A 21,678-nucleotide genomic window follows, 5' to 3' on the forward strand; every position below is an offset into this window, starting at 1 on the left:
CAGGCTGCTACTGCTGCTTGCCAGCTGCCAGGAGTTTGGCAGTTCAAATCCCACCAGGCTCCAGGTGGTCTCAGCCTTCCATCCTTCCGAGGTGAGTAAAATGGGGACCCAGATTGTTGGGGGCAAGAGGCTGACTCTATAAACCGCTTAGAGAGGGCGTGAAGCACTGTGAAGTGGTATATAACTCTATTGGTATTCCTATCTTCCTTCCTTCCTTCCTTCCCTCCTCCCTCCTTCCTTCCTTGTTTAGAATGCAGTATTGCAGGCTAATTCCGCCAACTGCCAACAGTTTGATTCTGACTGACTCAAAGTTGACTCAGCCTTCCATCCTTCCGAGGTGGGTAAAATGAGGACCCAGATTGTTGGGGGCAAGAGGCTGACTCTATAAACCCGCTTAGAGAGGGCGGTGAAGCACTGTGAAGTGGTATATAACTCTATTGGTATTCCTATCTTCCTTCCTTCCTTCCCTCCTCCCTCCTTCCTTCCTTGTTTAGAATGCAGTATTGCAGGCTAATTCCGCCAACTGCCAACAGTTCGATTCTGACTGACTCAAAGATGACTCAGCCTTCCATCTTCCGAGGTGGGTAAAATGAGGACCCAGATTGTTGGGGCAAGAGGCTGACTCTGTAAACCGCTGAGAGAGGGCTGTAAAAGCACTGTGAAGCGGTATATAAGTGTAAGTACTATTGCTATATTGGTTTGTGATGGTTATTCTCCTTCCTTCTTCCTCTATTCTATTCTGTTCTGTTCTATTCTATAATGTGAATGTGGCCACTGGAGAAGAGAAACACCACCATGACAATCCAAGCTTTTAGTGTGTTACTAAACTGTGACTTTGAGCCTTGGGTGCTTTCAATCTACTCACAAATCCCTAGGCAGGTACCCTGGCCGATACCTGTGCACACCCCGATAAAAAAGGCGATCCCAAACTCACGTCAATCATCCTGCCCTTGATGTTCTGCAAACTGGTCTCGGACAACTGTCAATCATCAGGATGCCAGGCTCATCAACAAAAGTCACGTAGAACAGAGTCTGTCCAGATCCCAGCCAACGAAAACCAAAAGGAGATAAGATTTAGTATTTACTGGATAGGTGTGATATTCCGTAATGATTAACAAAACAGCTCAAGATTCCACCTTGCACCAACGCAAGAAAACTATTCCTCAGGATGGCAAAAAGACAGGAGGGAAGGATATTCTGCATATATATCACATCATGCATCAGATCTGCAAGCCTATCATATCACTCCATCCCAGCACTGATGGTGTTGCCTAGTTGGGTCATGAAACGTCTAAAAAACCCACTAAGCTCAGAGAGCACTAAAGATCTCACAGTCTCAGCTCTGCTTGATAGTGGATTGATTATTTTATATTAGTTTGATTATTTTTCAAACCTTACAAAAGGCTCGTAGTAGAATTTGGTATAGGAAGGGATCTAAACTTGGATAAACCATTCAAGGGCTGATTATAAACCTATAATCATTCTACATACTAGCAAATATTGACTATGAATCTACATTATTGAAATATTGATGTTCTAAATAGTTCCATTTAAAAGCAGGACAAACTTAAGCAGATATCATGTCCCATTCAGTCACGATTAACCATAAATTGCAACGGCTATCACGCTGGTTACCTTTTACGCCTCTGTGGATGACTGATAAAATATCATGTTCATTTTTGTGTGTAATAACAATGTGGGAAGCTAGAAATACATATTTTTATGTGAGGTTTTGTATTCTTTGATTTTTAATAAATTTTCAAGGCAGGTAAAAAAAAAAAAAGATCTCACAGTCCTCCTCCTCCTCCTCTCTGCAAACTCCCCCTCTCCTCTACAACTGATGATGTCACCAAGCTGGGCCATGAGATGTCTGCGAGAAAACCACCAAGCTCAGAGAGCACCCAGGACCCCACAGCTGGACCCTGAGCTGCACGGGTGCTGCCCATCAGTAATGACGTATAACAAGCATTTATCCATCCCTGTCCATATTGCCTTGAATCCGTTAGTGGAGATGGAGGGATCACCCATCTCTAGTAGGTTTATAGGCCACCATGGATGGGTCTCCACGGGCGTGGCACGACAAAACCGCGCTCGACTAAGCCGCGCCCGATTAAACCGTGTTGCTGACGTCATCAACAGGGCGACAACAGCCAGCGCGGAGAAAGAAGGGCGCTTTAAATAGCGCTTTGAAAGCAAGCCGATTCAACTTAAGGTAAGGTTAGGGTTAGGTTAAGGGTTAGGGTTAGGGTTAAGTTTAGGGTTAGGTTAAGGGTTAGGGTTAGGGTTAGGTTAAGGGTTAGGTTAGGTTAAGGGTTAGGGTTAAGTTTAGGGTTAGGTTAAGGGTTAGGATTAGGTTTAGGTTTAGGTTAAGGGTTAGGGTTAGGTTTAGGGTTAGGTTAAGGGTTAGGATTAGGTTTAGGGTTAGGTTAAGGGTTAGGATTAGGTTTAGGGTTAGGTTAAGGGTTAGGGTTAGGGTTAGGGTAGGTTTAGGGGTTAGGGTTAGGTTAAGGGTTAGGATTAGGGTTAGGTTTAGGGTGAGGTAAGGGTTAGGTTTAGGTTTAGGGTTAGGTTAAGGGTTAGGTTTAGGGTTAGGTTTAGGGTTAGGTTTAGGGGGGTTAGTTTAGGTTTAGGGGTTAATTTTAGGTTTAGCGTTTACAGCGTGCTTCTGTCTCCGCGCTGTTGTCGCCCTGTTGATGACGTCAGCTACGCGGTTTCGTCGAGTGGGTTTAGTCGAACGCGGTTTTTGTGGTGGAACCCTCCAAGGGATATCAAAACCACAACATGGTCTGTGCATTTTGTAAGGGAAGAGTTGAAATCCCCTCCCTCTGCTAAGCAGGACCTTCTCCTGCACTGGAACGACAACATGTGTCACATTGAGTGATAACTCTTACACGTCTTGGTCCCAGCACCTCCTGGAATTTCTTATTGCGATAATACTCCTTCACCGGATCAGGTTTGCAGCAGCAGCAACATGTAGCAGTGAGCAGGCAATCCACAACTATCTGAGCCTGTGAGGACAACAATCAGGAGGATTGTAACAAAGCTGTTCTCCTAAACATAGAATACGATTCATAGAAAGGTTTTGGAATTTGGAGACCCAGGAATTGGAACCGTGCCAAAGCCTGACGGCCAAGAAGGTGTTCCGTAAAAGCATCCAAAGCTATTTTTCGAGATGGTTGAGGTGGTGTTGTGGCCCGTGCCACAACAGCGGAGCTGGTGGGAGATTCGGACAGTGAGGAGGTTGGGGAGGGACCTGGGCCAGTCCTGGAGTCTGGGGAAGGCTCTGAGGAGGGCTCTGTGTCGGAGGCAGAGAGGGGGACAGGGCCGTCTGACAGTTATCAGCTGCCTTTGGAGTCGGACATCAGTGGGGCAGAAAAACAGCTGGAGCCTGTTCCCAGTGTGCTCATGCGCAGTTGCCAGATGAAGGGAAGAGCTAAGGACAGGGGTCAACTTGGGAGTAAAGGCACAGCTGGACGGTGAATGGCCCCTCCCAGAGGCAATAAAATAGGAGTGACAGGGGAATGGAGTTTGCAGGAGACATTAGTTCGCTTCATTGGTTCGTGACTCTCCGAGACTCCTTGCCAAATTTTGCAAGATCTCCACCTGGCAGCTCTCCAAGCCTGATAAGGTCTGTGACCGTAAATCCTCCCTCGAAAGACTTTGCTGGATGGGAATGAACAGAATTCACAGTCAATTAATCAAAGGGGTTTTTGTCGGGACCAGGAGTTCGCTTCAGGCTCTCAGGGAGCCTCGGTTCGAACAGGTGGGCATCCAAATATCAGCCTAAAGACCCCCCCCCAACCTTAAAACGCAAAGCAAGAAAGGGGCGATTCAACCGTGGCAGGCGTTTCACATTTGAATTCGTCCCGAGACTCAGCCGTGGAAAAGCATCCTACCACGCCGAAGTAGGAGAGGACTGATCCAATGTAGACCACGATCTCAAAGATGTCAAACTTCCCGGCCTTTGGAAAAGGAGAGCAAAAATGACGTCATAAGGGTGACACATTAGAGGAAGCCGCTAGGACTTTTTCCTTGCCTTCACGGAATACACAGGTCGACTTACAAACAAGATCCAAGACATATGGAGTTACTTTCCTGTAGTTCCTTCCTCCTGTCTCACCTACAGACAGAAATCTTGCCAAATTAAGGTGGCCCGTTTGCATCATGAAAGATCCACTCTGAGAACTTGTAAGGAAGAGCTGTCTTAATTCTTCCATCCAACCAAACTATTGTATTTTTCGGTGTATAAGACGGCGTACTTTTTTTTTTTAATTAATTTTTTTAATTTTGTTACATAAACAACACATGCCCACACCAGTGGGGAAAAAAAAATCAAAACACAAAAAAGACAAAAAACAAAAGACAAGGCAGGGGAAAAGAAAAAAAAAGAAAAAAAACCACAGATATATATTATATGTTTTATATATTATTATGTTTTTGTGCATCTCTTCCATTAATTCATATTAATTCAAATATCTTAACTCAAATGTTTACCATATTGACATCATCATACCTCCACTTTTAGTTGACTACAGTTGTTTAAGCATCCTTCATCCTTAACTATGCCAAAGATTTAATCCATAACCACATGCTAGCATTTCATTTACTTGTTATAAAATCCTCTATTAACATCAAATCCTCATATCCTGTCTTAGCTAAACATCCATAATATTTAATACCAAAAATTCCATCCTCCATGTATATAGTTTATTATCATTCTCTTTTCTTTATGTAATTATATCGTATATCATAACATTTTCCCCATATTAGTTAACATTTAACTGTATATAGTTTTATTTTATTTTTTAATAGTGATAATTATTGTGATTAATAACCTTTGTATATGGTCCAAAAATATTTCTAACCTTCCCTTCTCATATCCAATTATTATTTATCATATCAACTCCACATTATATACATTACTATCATTATCAATTATTATTCAACTATGTCTATTACAAATAAAATTAATTAGGTTTAGCTAATAGGCGTACTTTTTCTTTAAAATGTTCACTTGTTAAATAGAGGGGCGTCTTATACACAGACAAGCCTCTATCTCGGAGGTCTTCAACCTTTAATTGGTTAAAAACCAATTTTGTTGTATTTAAGTACAATGACAATAAAGGTTATACTTATACTTGGCCACTTTTAAGACTTGTGGACTTCAACTCCCAGAGTTCCTCAGCCAGCGTCCCAGAATTCATAGCTGGCTGAGGAATTCTGGGAGTTGAAGTCCACAAGTCTTAAAGTGGCCTGGTTTGGGGACCCCTGCTCTATCTTACATGCAGCTCTATCATTCCTCTCTATTGCAGTTGTTTCCTGCATCACACGGCCACTCTAGGTTTCATCTCTAGTGTTCCTGTGATGCCTTTCCTGTTCTTGTATTGCTCGCTCTCTTACAAGATGGCTTCTGCACAGTCATGGCCTGTAGTGTGCTTACTACAAGAAACGGCATGGAGCATGGGGGCACCCTACAGGAGTGGGTTGCTGCCGGCGTTATTGCTGGTTTGCTCGCACACATGCACGCCCACCATGCATTGCTTGCGCATGTGCAGTTGCCTATAAATTGTTCTGCGCATGCGCAGAGCATTATAAAATGATTAAAAAACATGCCGGCAAGGGAACTGGGGGTGTCCCTACCGGTTCGGCAACGCAGTCACAATTTTCACAACCGGTTCGCCTGAACCGGTACGAACCGGTAGTCTGGTGTCCTATACAGGGGGGTGTCTTATAGATGGAAAAATACAGTAATCTTCATTGTCTTTTGGTCCTCTGGAACACAGCCCCTCCCCTCCTTTTCTGGAAATCTAGACTATATTCCACTACATTACGAGGTGGTGCAGTGGTTAGGGGTGCAGTACTGCAGGCCACTTCAAGCTGACTGTAATCTGCAGTTCAGCGGTTCTAATCTCACCGGCTCAAGGTTGACTCAGCCTTCCATCCTTCCGAGGTGGGTGAAATGAGGACCCGGACTGTGGGGGCGATATGCTGACTCTGTAAACCGCTTAGAGAGGGCTGAAAGCCCTATGAAGCGGTATATAAGTCTTAACTGCTATTGCTATTATCCCACCAATGGAAGTTTTCCTTCCCCTCCAAGCAACAAGGAGAGGGGAGCAGGAAATATTCAGGATCAAGACTTCACAAAGATTTAAATTCTCCACGTGGGCTGCTAGAGACACACCCCCAATTGCGATCTCCACACCAGCAACCCACTTACAAACCCACCCGGAATGGAATTGCCCACGGGGAGCGGGACGTATTTCTCATTGGGACCATGTGGGGGTTTTCTCAATGGAAATAAAGACGTAGGGCAGAAATCCAGGGGGTGTTTACCGTGCCAAAGATGAGGATGTCAAAACGGATGCCGTAAGCTTTGATCAGGGTCCTTTCCTCCTTTCCACCTGGCTGCTTGTAATACCTGGCAAATCTAGAACGAGGAGACAGGAAGAACGGTTGCGGTGCCAGGTTCGACTCTTCGGCGGCCTCTGAGCTTGACCGTTTTCCTGCAGACGTCTTAATACCAGCCTAGGTAGCATCATCAGTACGGTAAGAAGAACTGAGGAGGGACCGTGGCATCCTATCTGCTGACAGTAGGGATGCTACGACGGTCCTAAGTGCGAGGACCAGTCGTCAATCATTTCTTCAATGCTGCTGTAAGTAAACAACTGGCTGTTGAGTTGAGGACTGGCTACACTGAAGTTTCTAGCACATGTCAAGAAAAGTGGAAAGTGAATGAGGAAGAAGGAGAGATAATTGCTGGGTTTTCACACGGAGACACAGCAGGAATAGTTGGGAATCTCAGAGAACATTGCAACGGAAGCTAGAAGTGAACACAGGATGTCCAGCATGCTGTAATAACACAACTCTAATGGCCTTAAAGAAGGACCAGGGGAGACAGGATAGCATCTTCCAATATCTGAGGGGCTGCCCCAAAGAAGAAGGAGTCAAGCTATTCTCCAAGGCACCTGAGGGCAGGACAAGAAGCAATGGGTGGAGGGAGGGAGAAAAGAAAAGAAAGAGAAAATAAGGTGGTGTCATAGCAGGTGTGAAGGATGGTAAACAATACATTCCAAATTATACCTTATAACCTTTCAAATGGAATAATAATAATATAAGAATGGCAAAGAAAAAGAATAACTATGTGAATGTATACCTATAAATGTATGTAAGAGAATGAATGACAGTAAAAATATAAAGCACAATGTAGGTAAATAATATTTGGTCATAAGTAGCTAAGTATAAATAAATAAAGAATTGTACGTAAAAATGGATAACAAATAAAGAGATTATGAACGCAAGATAGAAATGTATAGAAGGGAAAACACCAACTGCAAAGAAACCGATTCGGAACTGCTGTATGATATACGATGGAACTTATTGTTCCTATGTTGTTTTTAAAGTCATGTGTTTGTTTCTGTTGATGTGTTTATGTGTTTAAAATAAAAAAATTATATATATATACATACATACATACATACATACATACATACATATATATATATATATGTTTTATTTGTGCTGATAAATAAATAAAGGGAGACTAGTATAGATCTATTTCAAGCTATTTAGCTCTCATCAGCTAGCCATACCCTTACTGGGATTCGAACCTGTGCTGTATTGCATCTTAGGCAAACGTCTTAGCCATTATGCCACAGGTCTCCTCCTTATCAGCTGAAGCCAGGGAAGAAGGTATATATTTAGTGTCACAACCCCTGGTAAGCCCCAATTATGGGAGGAAGTTAACTGCTTCCATCATCTGTCAATCGGCTCGTCACAAGAGTCCATCACGACAGAAACCCAATATTTTTACTGTTGCCTTTGTTATATTTGTGTTTTATTTGTGCTGATAAATAAATAAAGGGAGACTAGTATAGATCTATTTCAAGCTATTTAGCTCTCATCAGCTAGCCATACCCTTACTGGGATTTGAACCTGGGCTATATTACATACTAGGCAGACATCTTAGCCATTAGGCCACATATATAAAAGAAGCAATGGGTGGAAACTAATCAAGGAAAGAAGCAACTTAGAACTGAGGAGGAATTTCCTGACAGTGAGAACAATTAATTAGTGGAACAGAATTTGCCTCCAGAAGTTGTGAATGCCCCAACACTGGAAGTTTTTAAGAAGATGTTGGATAGCCATTTGTCTGGAACGGTATAGGGTTTCCTGCCTAGGCAGGGGGTTGGACTAAAAGACCTCCAAGGTCCCTTCCAACTCTGCTATTATGATCATCAAGTAGAAAAATAAAACCGATCCTCCCTCCTGGTCTGTGATATCCCTCAAAAGCACAAGTACGTGAATATCCATTACCTGAAGTTGTAGCCAGGGTATAAGGCTTCATTGGTCCGTTTGTCATCCAGGCGCCGGAAACCATAGTTGGGGCTGCAACGGTACCCCCATTTGTCTAGGTTACAATCCCAATTAATTTCAATGCCAATGATGCCTCCCTAAGAGAAGATCGTCAGAGAAGTAAATTTGAGCAAGACACAGAGAGAGAGAGAACTTTTAGCAAGCATTCCTTAAGGTAAAGGTAAAGTTTCCCCTCGCACATACGTGCTAGTCGTTCCCAACTCTAGGGGGTGGTGCTCATCTCCGTTTGAAAGCCGAAGAGCCAGCGCTGTCCAAAGACGCATCCATGGTCATGTGTCCGGTATGACTCAAGGCTGAAGACGCACAGAACGCTCTTCGCTTCCCACCAAAGGTGGTTCCTATTTTTCTACTTGCATTTTTTAACGTGCTTTCGAACTGCTAGGTTGGCAGAAGCTGGGACAAGTCACGGGAGCTCACTCCGTTACGTGGCGCTAGGGATTTGAACCGCTGAACTGCTGACCTTTCTGATCAACAAGCTCAGAGTCTTAGCCCCTGAGCCACCGCGTCCCGTGAAAATAAGCATTCCTACTTTTCCTCATTTTATAGGATTTCTGCACATGAACATATTGCATTGCAGCTTTTTCTTGTAAATTTCTCAAAAAAGAAAAAAGGAAGAAAACTTTAAATTTGGTTTGGATTCTCCTTTTCACAATGGAATTCCACTTTTGCCCTTATTAACTCAGTTCTTCCAACTAACAGCAGAATAATAATAATAATAATCATCATCATCATCATCATCATCATCTGCTGTAAAAAAATCGCACAGACTGATTATAAATTGCGGCACAATTCAGTAGCGCAAATGATCCATTGGAATTTGTGCAAAAATTATAATATTAAAACAGCAACAAACTGGTGGGAACATCAGCCTGAAAAAGTCACCGAAAACCAGATGGTGAAGATCTTGTGGGATTTCCGCATACAAACGGACAAAATACTGGCGCATAATACACCAGACCTCACACTGGTTGAGAAAAACAAGGTCACAATCCTAGACATCGCGATACCAGGTGATAGCAGGGTCGATGAGAAGGAATATGAAAAAATCGCAAAATACCAGGACTTAAAAATCGAAATTCAACGACTATGGCACAAACTAGCAGTGGTAATTGCAGTGGTAATTGGCACACTGGGTGCTCTTCCAAAAGCACTGGAATTACATTTAAAACAGTTAAAAATTGACAAAATCACCATCAGTCAAATGCAAAAAGCCGCACTGCTTGGATCCAAAATGGATCCAAAACCAATAATAAATCAACGTCCTTTAGCCACTTTCAAAGTGCCACCTTACCTGAATGGCCATCTCTGAAAACTTCTCTCCTGCCTCTTCAAGAATATCCCCCAGCCGAAAAATGGGGCAAAGCGGAGCTCTGTGCTTGTGGTATGTACAGGAAATATTAAATTCCAGGGGAATATTTTTTCTGCAGGGAACCATTAGAACAATCAATCAGTGGGAGGACTTGCCTTCAGAAATTGTGGCTTCTGGATGTTCGTAAGACAAGGTTGGAAAGTCCAAAATGGTAGAGGTTCTTCTGCTTGAGAAGTGGGCTGGACTAGAAGACCTCCAAGGTCCCTTCCAACTCTGTCGTTCTGTTGCATTATTCAGAAAGGGAGCAGTTTGATCAGTGAAAGCTACACAAATCTATATTTTATAAAGCGCAGGACCTCGGAAGACCAAGCATAGATGCTCTTCCAGGAATTTAATGGTTTGACATTGATTTGTATTTTGTTGCATGTCTCCCCCTGGAAACCCAGATTTTAGAAGCTGCACCATATCTTCTTTTTTAAAATTTTTATTAATTTCATATATACATTCACAATTATATGATCTCATAACTGTTATTAATAATATGTATTTATAACAATTTTCCCCTACAGTTGACAATATACTTGAAATTGCTTTCTTACCATCCCATAAACCCATCTTATCTTACAACAATCCTACTTCTTCTTCCTTCCTTCCCTCCTTCCTTCCCTCCTTTCTTCTCTCCTACTCTCCTTCCTTCCCTCCTTCCTTCCCCCTTCCCTCTCTCCTTCTCTCCTTCCCTCCTCCTTCCTTCCCTCCTTTCTTCTCTCCTCCTCTCCTTCCTTTCCCCCTTCCTTTCCTCCTTCCTTCCCCCTTCCTTCTCTCCTACATTCCCTCCTTCCTTCCCTTTCTTCTCTCCTTCTCTCCTTCCCTCCTTTCCTTCTCTTCCTTCCCTCCTTGCATCCCTCCCTCCTTCCTTCCTTCCCTCCTTCCTTCCCCCCTTTCTTCTCTTTCTTCTCTCCTTCCTTCCTTCCTCCTCTCCTTTCCCTTCTCTCCTTTCCCTTCCTCCCCTTTACCCTTCCCCTGATCCTCCCTTATCTCCCCTCTCTCCTACTCTTACATTCCCTCCAATTCTTCCTCTGCTTTTCCCAGAAAGGGAACAGGAGGGATCCTCTTTTTAAATACAGCCATCCTAAGCCCAGAGAGCCACTTACTTGGTATAGTCAAATTTTGGAAAGTGGATGTTGTTTTTGATAAGCACGGTGAAATTCTCAGCGCTGTCAAGAATGGCTGGTCTGGAAGGATGAAAAGATCCAAGTCAGTTCTCACTTATTAAACAGTCATGATGACCCCCAGGCAATTTAATCACCTTAGTGGGGGAGTCTCTTCAAAAGGCTGGGCATTGGGGGGTCTACCAGAGAGCTGCTGTGGTTTGCCACCTATTGGTTTCACTGAACAGTAGTCAAGGATGGCCCTCAAAAATGTCCTGCAGATATTTATACAGGAAGCTATTAAGGCAGGGGTGTTCAACCTTGAGAACTTTGAAGACTTGTGGACTTCAATTCCCAGAATCCTAAGACTTATGGACTTCAACTCCCAGAATCCTAAGACTTATGGACTTCAACTCCCAGAATTCTAAGACTTGTGGACTTCAACTCCCAGAATTCTAAGACTTATGGACTTCAACTCCCGGAATCCTAAGACTTATTGACCAACTCCTGGAATTCTAAGACTTATTGACTTCAACTCCCAGAATCCTAAGACTTATGGACTTCAACTCCCAGAATCCTAAGACTTGTGGACTTCAACTCCCAGAATTCTAAGACTTATGGACTTTGACTCCCAGAATCCTAAGACTTATTGACTTCAACTCCCAGAATTCTAAGACTTATGGACTTCAACTCCCAGAATCCTAAGACTTCAACTCCCAGAATTCTAAGACTTATGGACTTCAACTCCCAGAATCCTAAGACTTCAACTCCCAGAATTCTAAGACTTATGGACTTCAACTCCCGGAATCCTAAGACTTATTGACTTCAACTCCCAGAATTCTAAGACTTATGGACTTCAACTCCCGGAATCCTAAGACTTATTGACTTCAACTCCTGGAATTCTAAGACTTATGGACTTCAACTCCCAGAATCCTAAGACTTGTGGACTTCAACTCCCAGAATTCTAAGACTTATTGACTTCAACTCCCGGAATTCTAAGATTTATGGACTTCAACTCCCAGAATTCTAAGACTTGTGGACTTCAACTCCCAGAATTCTAAGACTTATTGACTTCAACTCCCAGAATCCTAAGACTTCAACTCCCAGAATTCTAAGACTTATGGACTTCAACTCCCAGAATCCTAAGACTTCAACTCCCAGAATTCTAAGACTTATGGACTTCAACTCCCGGAATCCTAAGACTTATTGACTTCAACTCCCAGAATCCTAAGACTTATGGACTTCAACTCCCAGAATTCTAAGACTTATTGACTTCACCTCCCGGAATCCTAAGACTAACGGACTAAAACAGGAGGGAGGAGCAGCTAAGAAATGCACCTACGCTGGGGCGGTTTTGGCCGACTCCACGGGACACCAAGCTGAGACTTCGCACGTGTTGACGGTGCTGTTATATTTCACACACTTCCCCGTCTGGATGCCTATTGAGGGAAGAGACAAACACACACACACACACACACACACACACACAGCCATCTCATCAAGGACCGTCACCTGGAGACCAAACTTTTCGTCGGAGAGGGATTCCCAAAGGCCAGGGCAAAAAGGAATCTCACTTACCGTTACCCTGCGGGTCCACTCGGCCTTTAGTGCAGCTTCTGTCGGTAGTACACACCGCTTTGGCAAGGGGAAACTGAAAGCATAAAACGGGGGGGGGGGGGGGGGGGAGGGAGCACATCCAGAACAAAATTCCATTTTAGCCTTCCAAAATCACAACCTCAGCTTTTTAAGCTTATCCGTCTCTCTCTCTCTCTCCTAACAAGTTGCATCCGGATTCTATTTTCCTTGTTGTTGTTAGTTGCGAAGTCAAGCCCGACCCATCGCGACCCCATGGACAACATTTGAGGTTTCGAGATTGAGATCTGAAAATGAACATAACATTTCTCAAAACAGCCCAAGCCTCTTGGGTCTAAATTTACACGGTCCTCCAGCTCAGAAATATTTTATGAGCCTATTCACAACTCCTTGGTTACCTGAAGTCAGGACGGAATGAGAACGGAAGCCCCTGAAAATTCATAAGTCATAAATCCTGATGCCATTTCTTCACCGCTGCAAATTCTGTAAAGCAGGGATGTCCAATCTTGGGAACTTTAAGACCTGGGGACTTCAACTCCCAGAATTCCTCAGCTAGCATGATTGGCTGGAGAACTCTGGGAACTAAAGACCACAGGCCTTAAAGTTACCAAGGTTGGATTCCTTCTGCGAACACGTTGAGTTGATTCTAATTGTTGTTCTTGTTAGTTGTGAAGTCGTGTCCAACCCATCACGATCTCATGGACAATGTTCCTCCAGGCCTTCCTGTCCTCTCCCATCCTCTGGAGTCCATTGTAGCTCACGCCGGCTGCTTTGGTGACTCCATCCAGCCACCTCCTTCTCTGCAGTCCCCTTCTTCTTCTTTTGCCCTCCATCGTTCCCAGCATGAGGCTCTTCTCCAGGGAGTCCTTCCTCCTTCTCATTAGGTGGCCAAAGTCTTTGAGTTTCCTCTTCAGGATCTGGCCTTCAGAAGAGCAGTCAGGGTTGATCTCCTCTAGGACTGGCCGGTTGGATGGCCTTGCAGTCCAAGGGACTCAATGCAGGAGTCTTCTCCAGCACCAGAGTTCAAAGGCCTCCATTCTTTGGCACTCAGCCTTCCTTATGGTCCAACCTTCACAGTCATCCGTTGCAACTGGGAAAACCATAAGCCTTGACTGTATACACTTTTGTTGGCAGGGTGATATCTCTGCTTTTTAGTATGCTGTCTATATTTGCCATCCCTTTCCTCCCCAGGAACAACCGTCTTTTGATTCCTTGGCTGCCGTCCCCATCTGCAGTGATCTTGGAGCCCAGGAAAATAAAATCTGTCACTACCTCCATTTCTTCCCCATCTATTTGCCACAGGTTGGCGTTTTGTTTAATTCCCCTGCAATTCACAAAAAACACCCTTGCTTTCCACAGCCACTTGGTAAACAGCTAGCAACTGACATAGCCCGGAGCTTACTCACCCATTTTCTAGCTGATGGAAAGGGAATAAATAAGTAAAAAAAGAAATCTTGCCAAGAAAAACATTGGGACTAGTTACAACCTGCTTCCCACTGTTCAAAAACCAGGGAAGTGGGTGGGACGCACAAGCCAGTACATTACTGTATCCGTAGAAATGATTTCAAATTAAATATAAATACCTTTGCCCAAAATAGCCTGTTTCACTTTGGGTTTTGCTGATTGAAAAGGTTTGCTATAGAAATGGCCAATATCTTATTAGTGCATAAAAGTAAAAAAATAATAATTAAAGTTTGCTTTAAAAGAGTTTGCCTTTGTTTGTAAAAAGTTTACATTTGTAATGTCATTTTACTATCTCTGGGCTAAAAAGACTCCAAAGTCACTTTTTCTTTCTTATTTCCCCCCCCCCCCTTTCTAAACGGCACTTCTTACTTTTTTTTTTTAATCTGCTTTTACTTCTCTGTTTTTAATTTTTATCCTTTTTAGAGTTGTATTTCTGTAAGCCCGTGGCACGACAAAACCGCGCTCGACTAAAGCGCGCCCGATTAAACCGCGTCGCTGACGTCATCAACAGGGCGACAACAGCGAGCGCGGAGAAAGAAGGGCGCTTTAAATAGCGCTTTGAAAGCAAGCCGATTCAAGTTAAGGTAAGGGTTAGGTTAAGGGTTAGGTTTAGGGTTAGGTTAAGGGTTAGGATTAGGTTTACGGTTAGGTTTAGGGTTAGGTTAAGGGTTAGGGTTACTTTTAGGGTTAGATTAAGGGTTAGGTTAAGGGTTAGGGTTACTTTTAGGGTTAGATTAAGGGTTAGGGTTAGGTTTAGGGTTAGGTTAAGGGTTAGGGTTAGGTTTACGATTAGGTTTAGGGTTAGGTTAAGGGTTAGGATTAGGTTTAGGGTTAGGTTAAGGGTTAGGTTTAGGGTTAGGTTAAGGGTTAGGTTTAGGCTTAGGTTTAGGGGGGTTAGGTTTAGGTTTAGGGGTTAATTTTAGGTTTAGCATTTACAGCGTGCTTTTTTCTCCGCGCTGTTGTCGCGCTGTGATGACGTCAGCTACGCGGTTTTGTCGAGCGCCCTTTAGTCGAACGCGGTTTTGTGGTGGAACCCTGTAAGCCGCCCGGAGTCCTTCGGGATTGGGCGGCATATAAATTCATTAAATTTGAAATTTTGAATTTTACTCTTTTTCCTCTCTCCCAATTTTCTCACTATTTTCATGTTTATTTTCGCATCTTAGCTCTTGGTAAACTTAATATAATTAAAAACAAATAAAGCAGGTATGAAACGCTGGTACCTCGGGGCAAAGCGCTTGAACCTGGCTTTCGGTCCTGATGATATTCGTCAGCACAAAAAAGGAATTCACGCCCTAAATGGACGAAAAGAGAAGGGAAGAAGAGAATTCATTTAGTCGGCTGAAAAAAAAACAAATCAATCGCAACGAATCGAAGATCGGACGTGGATTCCTTCGAAAAGAACCCCAACGGGACGAGAACGCCCGGCCATGAAGAGGATTGAGGGTTGTCTTTTTTTTCTCACTAAAAATTTAGTGCAGGGTCGGCAACCTTAAACACTCAAGGAGCCATTTGGACTCATTTCCCACTGAAAAGTGGGGAAAGTCTTTTAAGACTTGTGGACTTCAATTCCCAGAATTCCCCAGCCAGCCATCACGTCTGGCTGAGGAATTCTGGGAGTTGAAGTCCACAGGGCTTAAATGTGCCCAGATTGGACATCCCTACTTACTTACTTACTTACGGTGGGAAGTTATCATCCAGCCCTCTCCCAGAAAAAAATGAAATATCCTAGGAAATATTGAAAAGGCAGAATATTTCTCTGGATGTGAAAAGAAAGAAACACGCTTTAAAAGACAGGATAGTTGCCTGCAGCTTCCTGCCCATCCCTACTTTGTCAATAGGCCATTGAGAAGCCCACTTTACATGATAAAGACTTCCCCACTGCAGCTGTAGGGGGAAGGGATATTACTCAACTCTCCACGTAGCATCTGAGAACTCATACTTGGATTCAAAAACACAGCCTAGAGAGTAGCCCCCTGCATGGCACCATGGGAGTATGATAACCAATCAGAATACATTTCTTACACAGGAACAGGAAACAGAGAGGTGGGACTAAACAGGGTATAAAAAGCCTAGAAAGCCCCTCCTTCACCCCTTCTCTTCTTCTCCACCAACATTGAAGCATGTGATCCCCTTTTCTGTTCGGGGCTCAAGCCATGTGGCCCTGTCCATCATTAAAACCATCTTTCCAAGCAGCCTCCATGTCTCCAGTGTCTTTTTCCCCACTTGGAGCCGAACCCAGAAGGACATTTCTTTCAACAAAAGAAAACACCGGGACCCACAAAACTCTCCCCACCGCCTGACTATTTCCTAAGCGGCCACGAAACTAATATACGCAGTTGAATTAAACATTCCATCTGCTTCTGAAACTTGGATTTAATCGTTCTTCGATAAATCACGTGCCAGCGACTGTCGCCCATGGGTGGCGGTGACGCGTATTTTGAGCAACAGGGAGCCGCAGCAGAGGGATGAAAGAGCCACATGCGGCTCCGGAGCTGAGGGGTTGCTGACCCCTGATTTAGGGGAAGAGAAAGAAAGGTGCCCTCCAAGAATTCTAGGAGAAATTTGGGGTGACAGTTATGGTAGCAGCAGGCGAGTCTTTTGTAATGCAACTCTCAGGCTCATCAACCTGTTCGCTTTTCGCTGCTTCATCTGATGGGTTTTTTTTCCTTCCCGAAAAAGGACTCACCTGCCCATGGATGGTGTATTCGGCTGTATCCCAAAGCCTTCCGTCAGCCTGGGACACCCCCTTCACCTTCGCGTGCACTGAGCTGATGACCGAATCTTTCTTCTGATAGCGCCGATCGGCAAACAGGACGATGCTGGAGAAACACAGTGGAAAAGGTTTGAGCAGGAGGGTTTGTTTTGGGCCCGTTTCACGGAGGGGAGAAGTGAGGTTTGGGAATCTCTCGATCGTCCTTTCAAAGTAAAATGGATCTTGCTTCAGTAAAACATTTTAAGCGAGCTCAGAGAGCACCAGGGACCACACAGCCATTGTCCTCCTCCTCCTCCTCCTTTTCACAAAACCTTCTAGCACTGATGATGTTCCCTAGCTGGGTCATGAAACGTCAGCAAGAAAAACCACCAAGCTCAGAGACCACCAAGGACTCCACATTCATTTTCTCCTCCTCTTCTTCTTCTTCGTCCTCCTCCTCCCTTTCTCCTTCCTCCACTCTGCAAACCCCACTCCCTCCCAGCATGGATGATGTTCCCTAGTTGGGTCATGAAACATCTGCAAGAAAACCCACCAAGCTCAGAGAGGATCAAGGACCCCACAGTCCTTCTCCTCCTCCTCCTCCTCCTCCTCTTCCTCCTCCTCCTCCTCTCTGCAAACCCCACTCCCTTCTAGCACTGATGATGGTACCTAGTTGGGTCATGAGACATCTGCGTAAAAACCACCAAGCTCAGAGAGCACCAAAGACCCCACAGTCCTCCTCCTCCTCCCTGCAAACCCCACTCCCTTCTAGCACTGATGACGTTACCTAGTTGGGTCATGAGAAGTCTGCAAGAAAACAAGCAAACTCAGAGAGCACCGAGGACCCCACAGTCTTCCTCCTCCTCCTCCTCCTCCTCCTCTCTGCAAACCCACTCCCCTTCTAGCACTGATGCTGTTCCCCAGTTGAGTCATGAAACGCCTGCAAGAAAAACCACCAAGGTCAGAGACCACCAACGACCCTACAATCCCCCTCCTCTCTGCATACCCCATTCCCTTCTAGCACTGATGATGTTCCCTAGTTGGGTCACGAAACGTCTGCAAGAAAAACCACAAAACTCAGAGACCACCAAGGACCCCACAGTCCTCCTCCTCCTCCTCCTCTCTGCAAACCCACTCCCCTTCTAGCCCTGATGCTGTTCCCCAGTTGGGTCATGAAACGCCTGCAGGGAAAAACCACCAAGCTCGGAGAGCACCAAGGACCCCACAGCCCCTCCGTGAGCTACCAATCCTCTCTTCTATTGCTAACGTAACAAGATTCCTAGATTTGTGGATTTGTTATTTATTCATTTGGACTGGACCAAAAGCCAGAGTGACGCTTGGTCTTTCAAAATGACCGCTTACATCAGAATATTTATTCCGTGTGGGTGGAAAGTTCACAAGCCAAAGTCACAAAGCCGCACTTGTCCTCTGCTAGCTGGCTGAAAACAATTTCCCCTTGGAAGCTGGGAAAAAAAGATCTCTGGATCATTCCAGCTTTCTTTTGCTCCACTCAAGGGAGAAAGTGTCTCCGGTCGGAGAACCCACTTCCTTCAACGGTGACTCTCCTTCAAAAAAAAATCCATTCTTTCCACTTTCGGTTCAACTCACGTCCATCAGAAGTCACCACAACAACACAATGCTCAACATGCAACATGGGAAAGTTTAAAACGAATATGCAAGATTTTTTCACCGCAAAAGATTCCCAACAATTTATTATATTTGGGGCAGCAAAGTGTGGGAGAGGTGGAAAAAAGCATCTCTTCCCCTGCTTGGACAGGGGGTTGGACTAGAAGACCTCCAAGGTCCCTTCCAACTCGAATTATTCTGTATTCTGTACCCTGTATTCACAACATCTTTTTTAAAAAAGTTTTTTTTGATTGAATAAATATTAATAACATTGGACAGAGCGCGCTCTTTCTGGCTTCAACATTTCCATACATATTTTAACGCAACAACAAATAAAACTTCTACTTATCGTGCATAGCTACATTAATCTTATTAACACATCCCCTATCCTCCTTTATATATTTATCTATGCATTATCCAGTTCCAGTTTTATAGTTCCCCAAAATGTTATGTTATGAGTCCTTTTCCTCATTTCCAACCATTGATGCATGTTCCAAATTTCATAATATTCCATCTCGTCTCTATTTTTAATTTCTAGTGTCAGTCCGTCCATTTCTGCACAGATCCAAAATTTCCTTTATTACCTCTTCCTTGGTGGGGGCATCTCTGTCCCATCCCACCCCCCCCCCCAACATTATGAATATGCCAATCTGGGTGCGGTTAACACATACAGCATTAAATATGTCACTCCTTTACTGTGTTTTTCTTTCATTATTCCCAATAAGAATAGTTCTGGTTTTAAAGCTATCTTTTGGTCTAACAATATCTTCCAACTATATCTTTATCTGGCACCAAAAATCCTTGGCTTTTTTTTAAATTCACAAGATCTTTAAAAACTTCCATGTTGGTGGATCAGAGGAAGTTGGTTGATGGAAAGTCCCTATCAAAACGGTGGCTTTTACACTCAATTTTTTTTCAATATATTTTTATTTTTTTACATTTAAAACAATGCGAAGTCGAAGTGACCCTACATTCACATTATATACAGCTAATCACAACTATTGACAATTAGCCTACTTAATACATTGTCTATCCTTCTGTCCAATCACAATATATACAGTTTGTTCCAGTCTTATCACCTTGTCTTATACCAGTCATAAAATCTGTTCCAGATTTCAAAATATTCTGATTCCCCTTTATTTTTAAGTTCAAGAGTGAGCCTATCTGCTTCCGCACAGGCCAACACTTTCCTGATTATATCTAACTCTGATGGTGTATTTTCTTTTTTCCAATATTGTGCATAAGTTACGCGCGCCGCAGTTAGTACATGAATAATTAAATAAAGTGTATCTTTCTTAAACCCCTCCCGTATTATACCTAGGAGAAAAAATTCCGGTTTAAACAAGATTTGGTCTCCCACCATTTGTTCTAACCACGATTTGAATCATTTTCCAATATTTTTTTTTTTGCCTCATTGCACATCCACCATATATGATAAAAAGTGCCTGGTGTTTTTTTTTACACTTCCAACAATTTGGGGCCAGGTTTTTAAACATTTTGGAGAGCCGTGGGGGATGGAGATGCCATCTGTAGAACATCTTATAAAGATTTTCTTTATACGCCTTAGCCGTTGCTAGTTGATTCAGTATCCAAAGTTTTTCCCACTTAGCCAATTCCACATTGTAACCATGAGCGCAAACTCTTATTTAAGAGGGGAGAGGGGATACCCAGCAATCCAATCCCCCCCCTACCGACAAGCCTCCCTTCCCCACTGATTTACCCAAATCTCCCCTTTTCAAACTTACCTAACATACAGGAAAACCAGAAAGTGGATTGCCCACTTTACGCTGCTGTACCAAACGCTGTAAATACGCACAACTTTGTTCGTTTCATATTCGAACACGCTCCTGAAGCTCGAACAGGCTACCATCCTGGAAGAGGGAGGAAAAATATCTCTCTTCCAGCTTTCAGAAAAACCGTGCAGCTCCTCAGCCCCGCAGGGACAGGAAGAACAATGAAAAACCACAAGCCCGCAAATCTTTAAAAGGCGCAGCAGCGGAGGAAATGAAAGGCTGACAATTCCTTTCTCCAAAATGACTGGAGGATCTCATGCCCGGTTTCCTGCCTCCCCCCCCCCCGCCTCCAATCTCTTTATTCAGGCTTGTCAGGAGAGGGAGCTGCCAAAAGTGTTTTATTTGCTAAAAAGTGTTCTGTTCATTAAAAGCGTTTGCTTTGAACTGTCATTCAAATCAAATGTAGACTTTGGGAGAAACCCTCCCATCCCACCACCTCTTACAATACTAGACAAGGCAGGATCAACCGTAGAGACCTTCACATTTCTAGCTTCTATCATATCTCAAGAACTAAACATCAGAAATGTCATCCAAAAAGCAAAGAATGTTCTTTCTGCACCAACTCTCAAGGACCTGGGTACTTGAGAGACCTCCTGCTGCCAATCACCTCCACTAGACCGATTAGATCCCACAGATTAGGCCTCCTCCGAATTCCATCCGCCGGCCAATGCCGACTGGCGACTACCCGGAGGAGAGCCTTCTCTGTGGCCGCTCCGACCCTCTGGAACGAACTCCCCGTGGAGATTCGAACCCTCACCACCCTCCAGGCCTTCCGCAAAGCCCTTAAAACCTGGCTGTTCCGACAGGCCTGGGGCTAAAAAGCTTCTACCCCCTTCTCGTATGGTATGACTCTTGTGTGTTTTAAATTATGTATTGTTGCGTGTCGTCGTAATTTTTGTCTGCATCCCTCTCCCTTGGTTGAGTTGTGAGCCGCCCTGAGCCCCCTTCGGGGGGGGGGGGGAAGGAGGGCGGCATATAAATAAAATAAACATTCAACATTCAAACATTCAACATTCAACTCAGGGAGCTCAAACTCTCCAAAAAGCTGCTGATTCCATTCTACAGAGGAATTGTTGAGTCCATCATCTGCACCTCCATCATGGTCTGGTTTGGCTCTGCAACCCAACAAGACAGATACGGACTTCAGAGGAGAATCAGAACTGCAGGAAAAAACAATTACTACCAACCTGCCTTCCATTGAGGATCTGCACACTGCACGAGTCAAAAAGAGGGCTGTGAAAATATCTACAGACCCCTCCTGGACATCAATTGTTTCCACTCCTACCCTCAAAACGATACTGCAGGGCATACCAACTAGACACAATGAGAGTTTTTCCCCGAACGCCCTCACTCTGCTAAACAAATAATTCCCTCCCCACTGTCAAACTATTGACTAAGTCTGCATTACTATTACCATTAGTCTTCTCATCGTTCCTATCACCCATCTCCTACTTATCACTGCAGGACTGTAACTTTGTGGCTTGTATCCTTACGATTTATATGGATATTGTTTCCTGATTGCTTATTTGTATCCTGTGACTATCATTAAGGGTTGTACCTGATGATTCTTTGACCGAATGTATCTTGTCTTTTTATTTACACTGAAAGCATAGACATCAAAGACAAATTGTGTGTCCAATCACACTTGGCCAATAAAGAATTCAACTCAACTCTCCTCTC

The 21,678-nt window shown here is 43.9% G+C and overlaps 1 protein-coding gene across 1 annotated transcript; it reads right to left on the reverse strand.

The window, feature by feature from the left end:
• Nucleotides 1-744: 744 nt before the first annotated feature.
• On the reverse strand, nt 745-20,280 carry LOC116517129 (P2X purinoceptor 7-like). Its single transcript, XM_032229919.1, is given in 13 exon segments — nt 745-981; nt 984-1,032; nt 2,892-3,008; nt 3,897-3,962; nt 6,334-6,427; nt 8,314-8,450; nt 9,665-9,794; nt 10,834-10,914; nt 12,173-12,269; nt 12,409-12,481; nt 15,108-15,179; nt 16,574-16,706; nt 19,951-20,280. Coding segments are annotated over 13 exon segments (1,284 nt in total). The 5' UTR covers nt 20,076-20,280; the 3' UTR covers nt 745-871.
• Between the last annotated feature and the right edge of the window lie 1,398 nt (nt 20,281-21,678).

This window comes from Thamnophis elegans, chromosome 13 (genome assembly GCF_009769535.1).
Source record: "Thamnophis elegans isolate rThaEle1 chromosome 13, rThaEle1.pri, whole genome shotgun sequence".
NCBI lineage: Eukaryota > Metazoa > Chordata > Lepidosauria > Squamata > Colubridae > Thamnophis > Thamnophis elegans.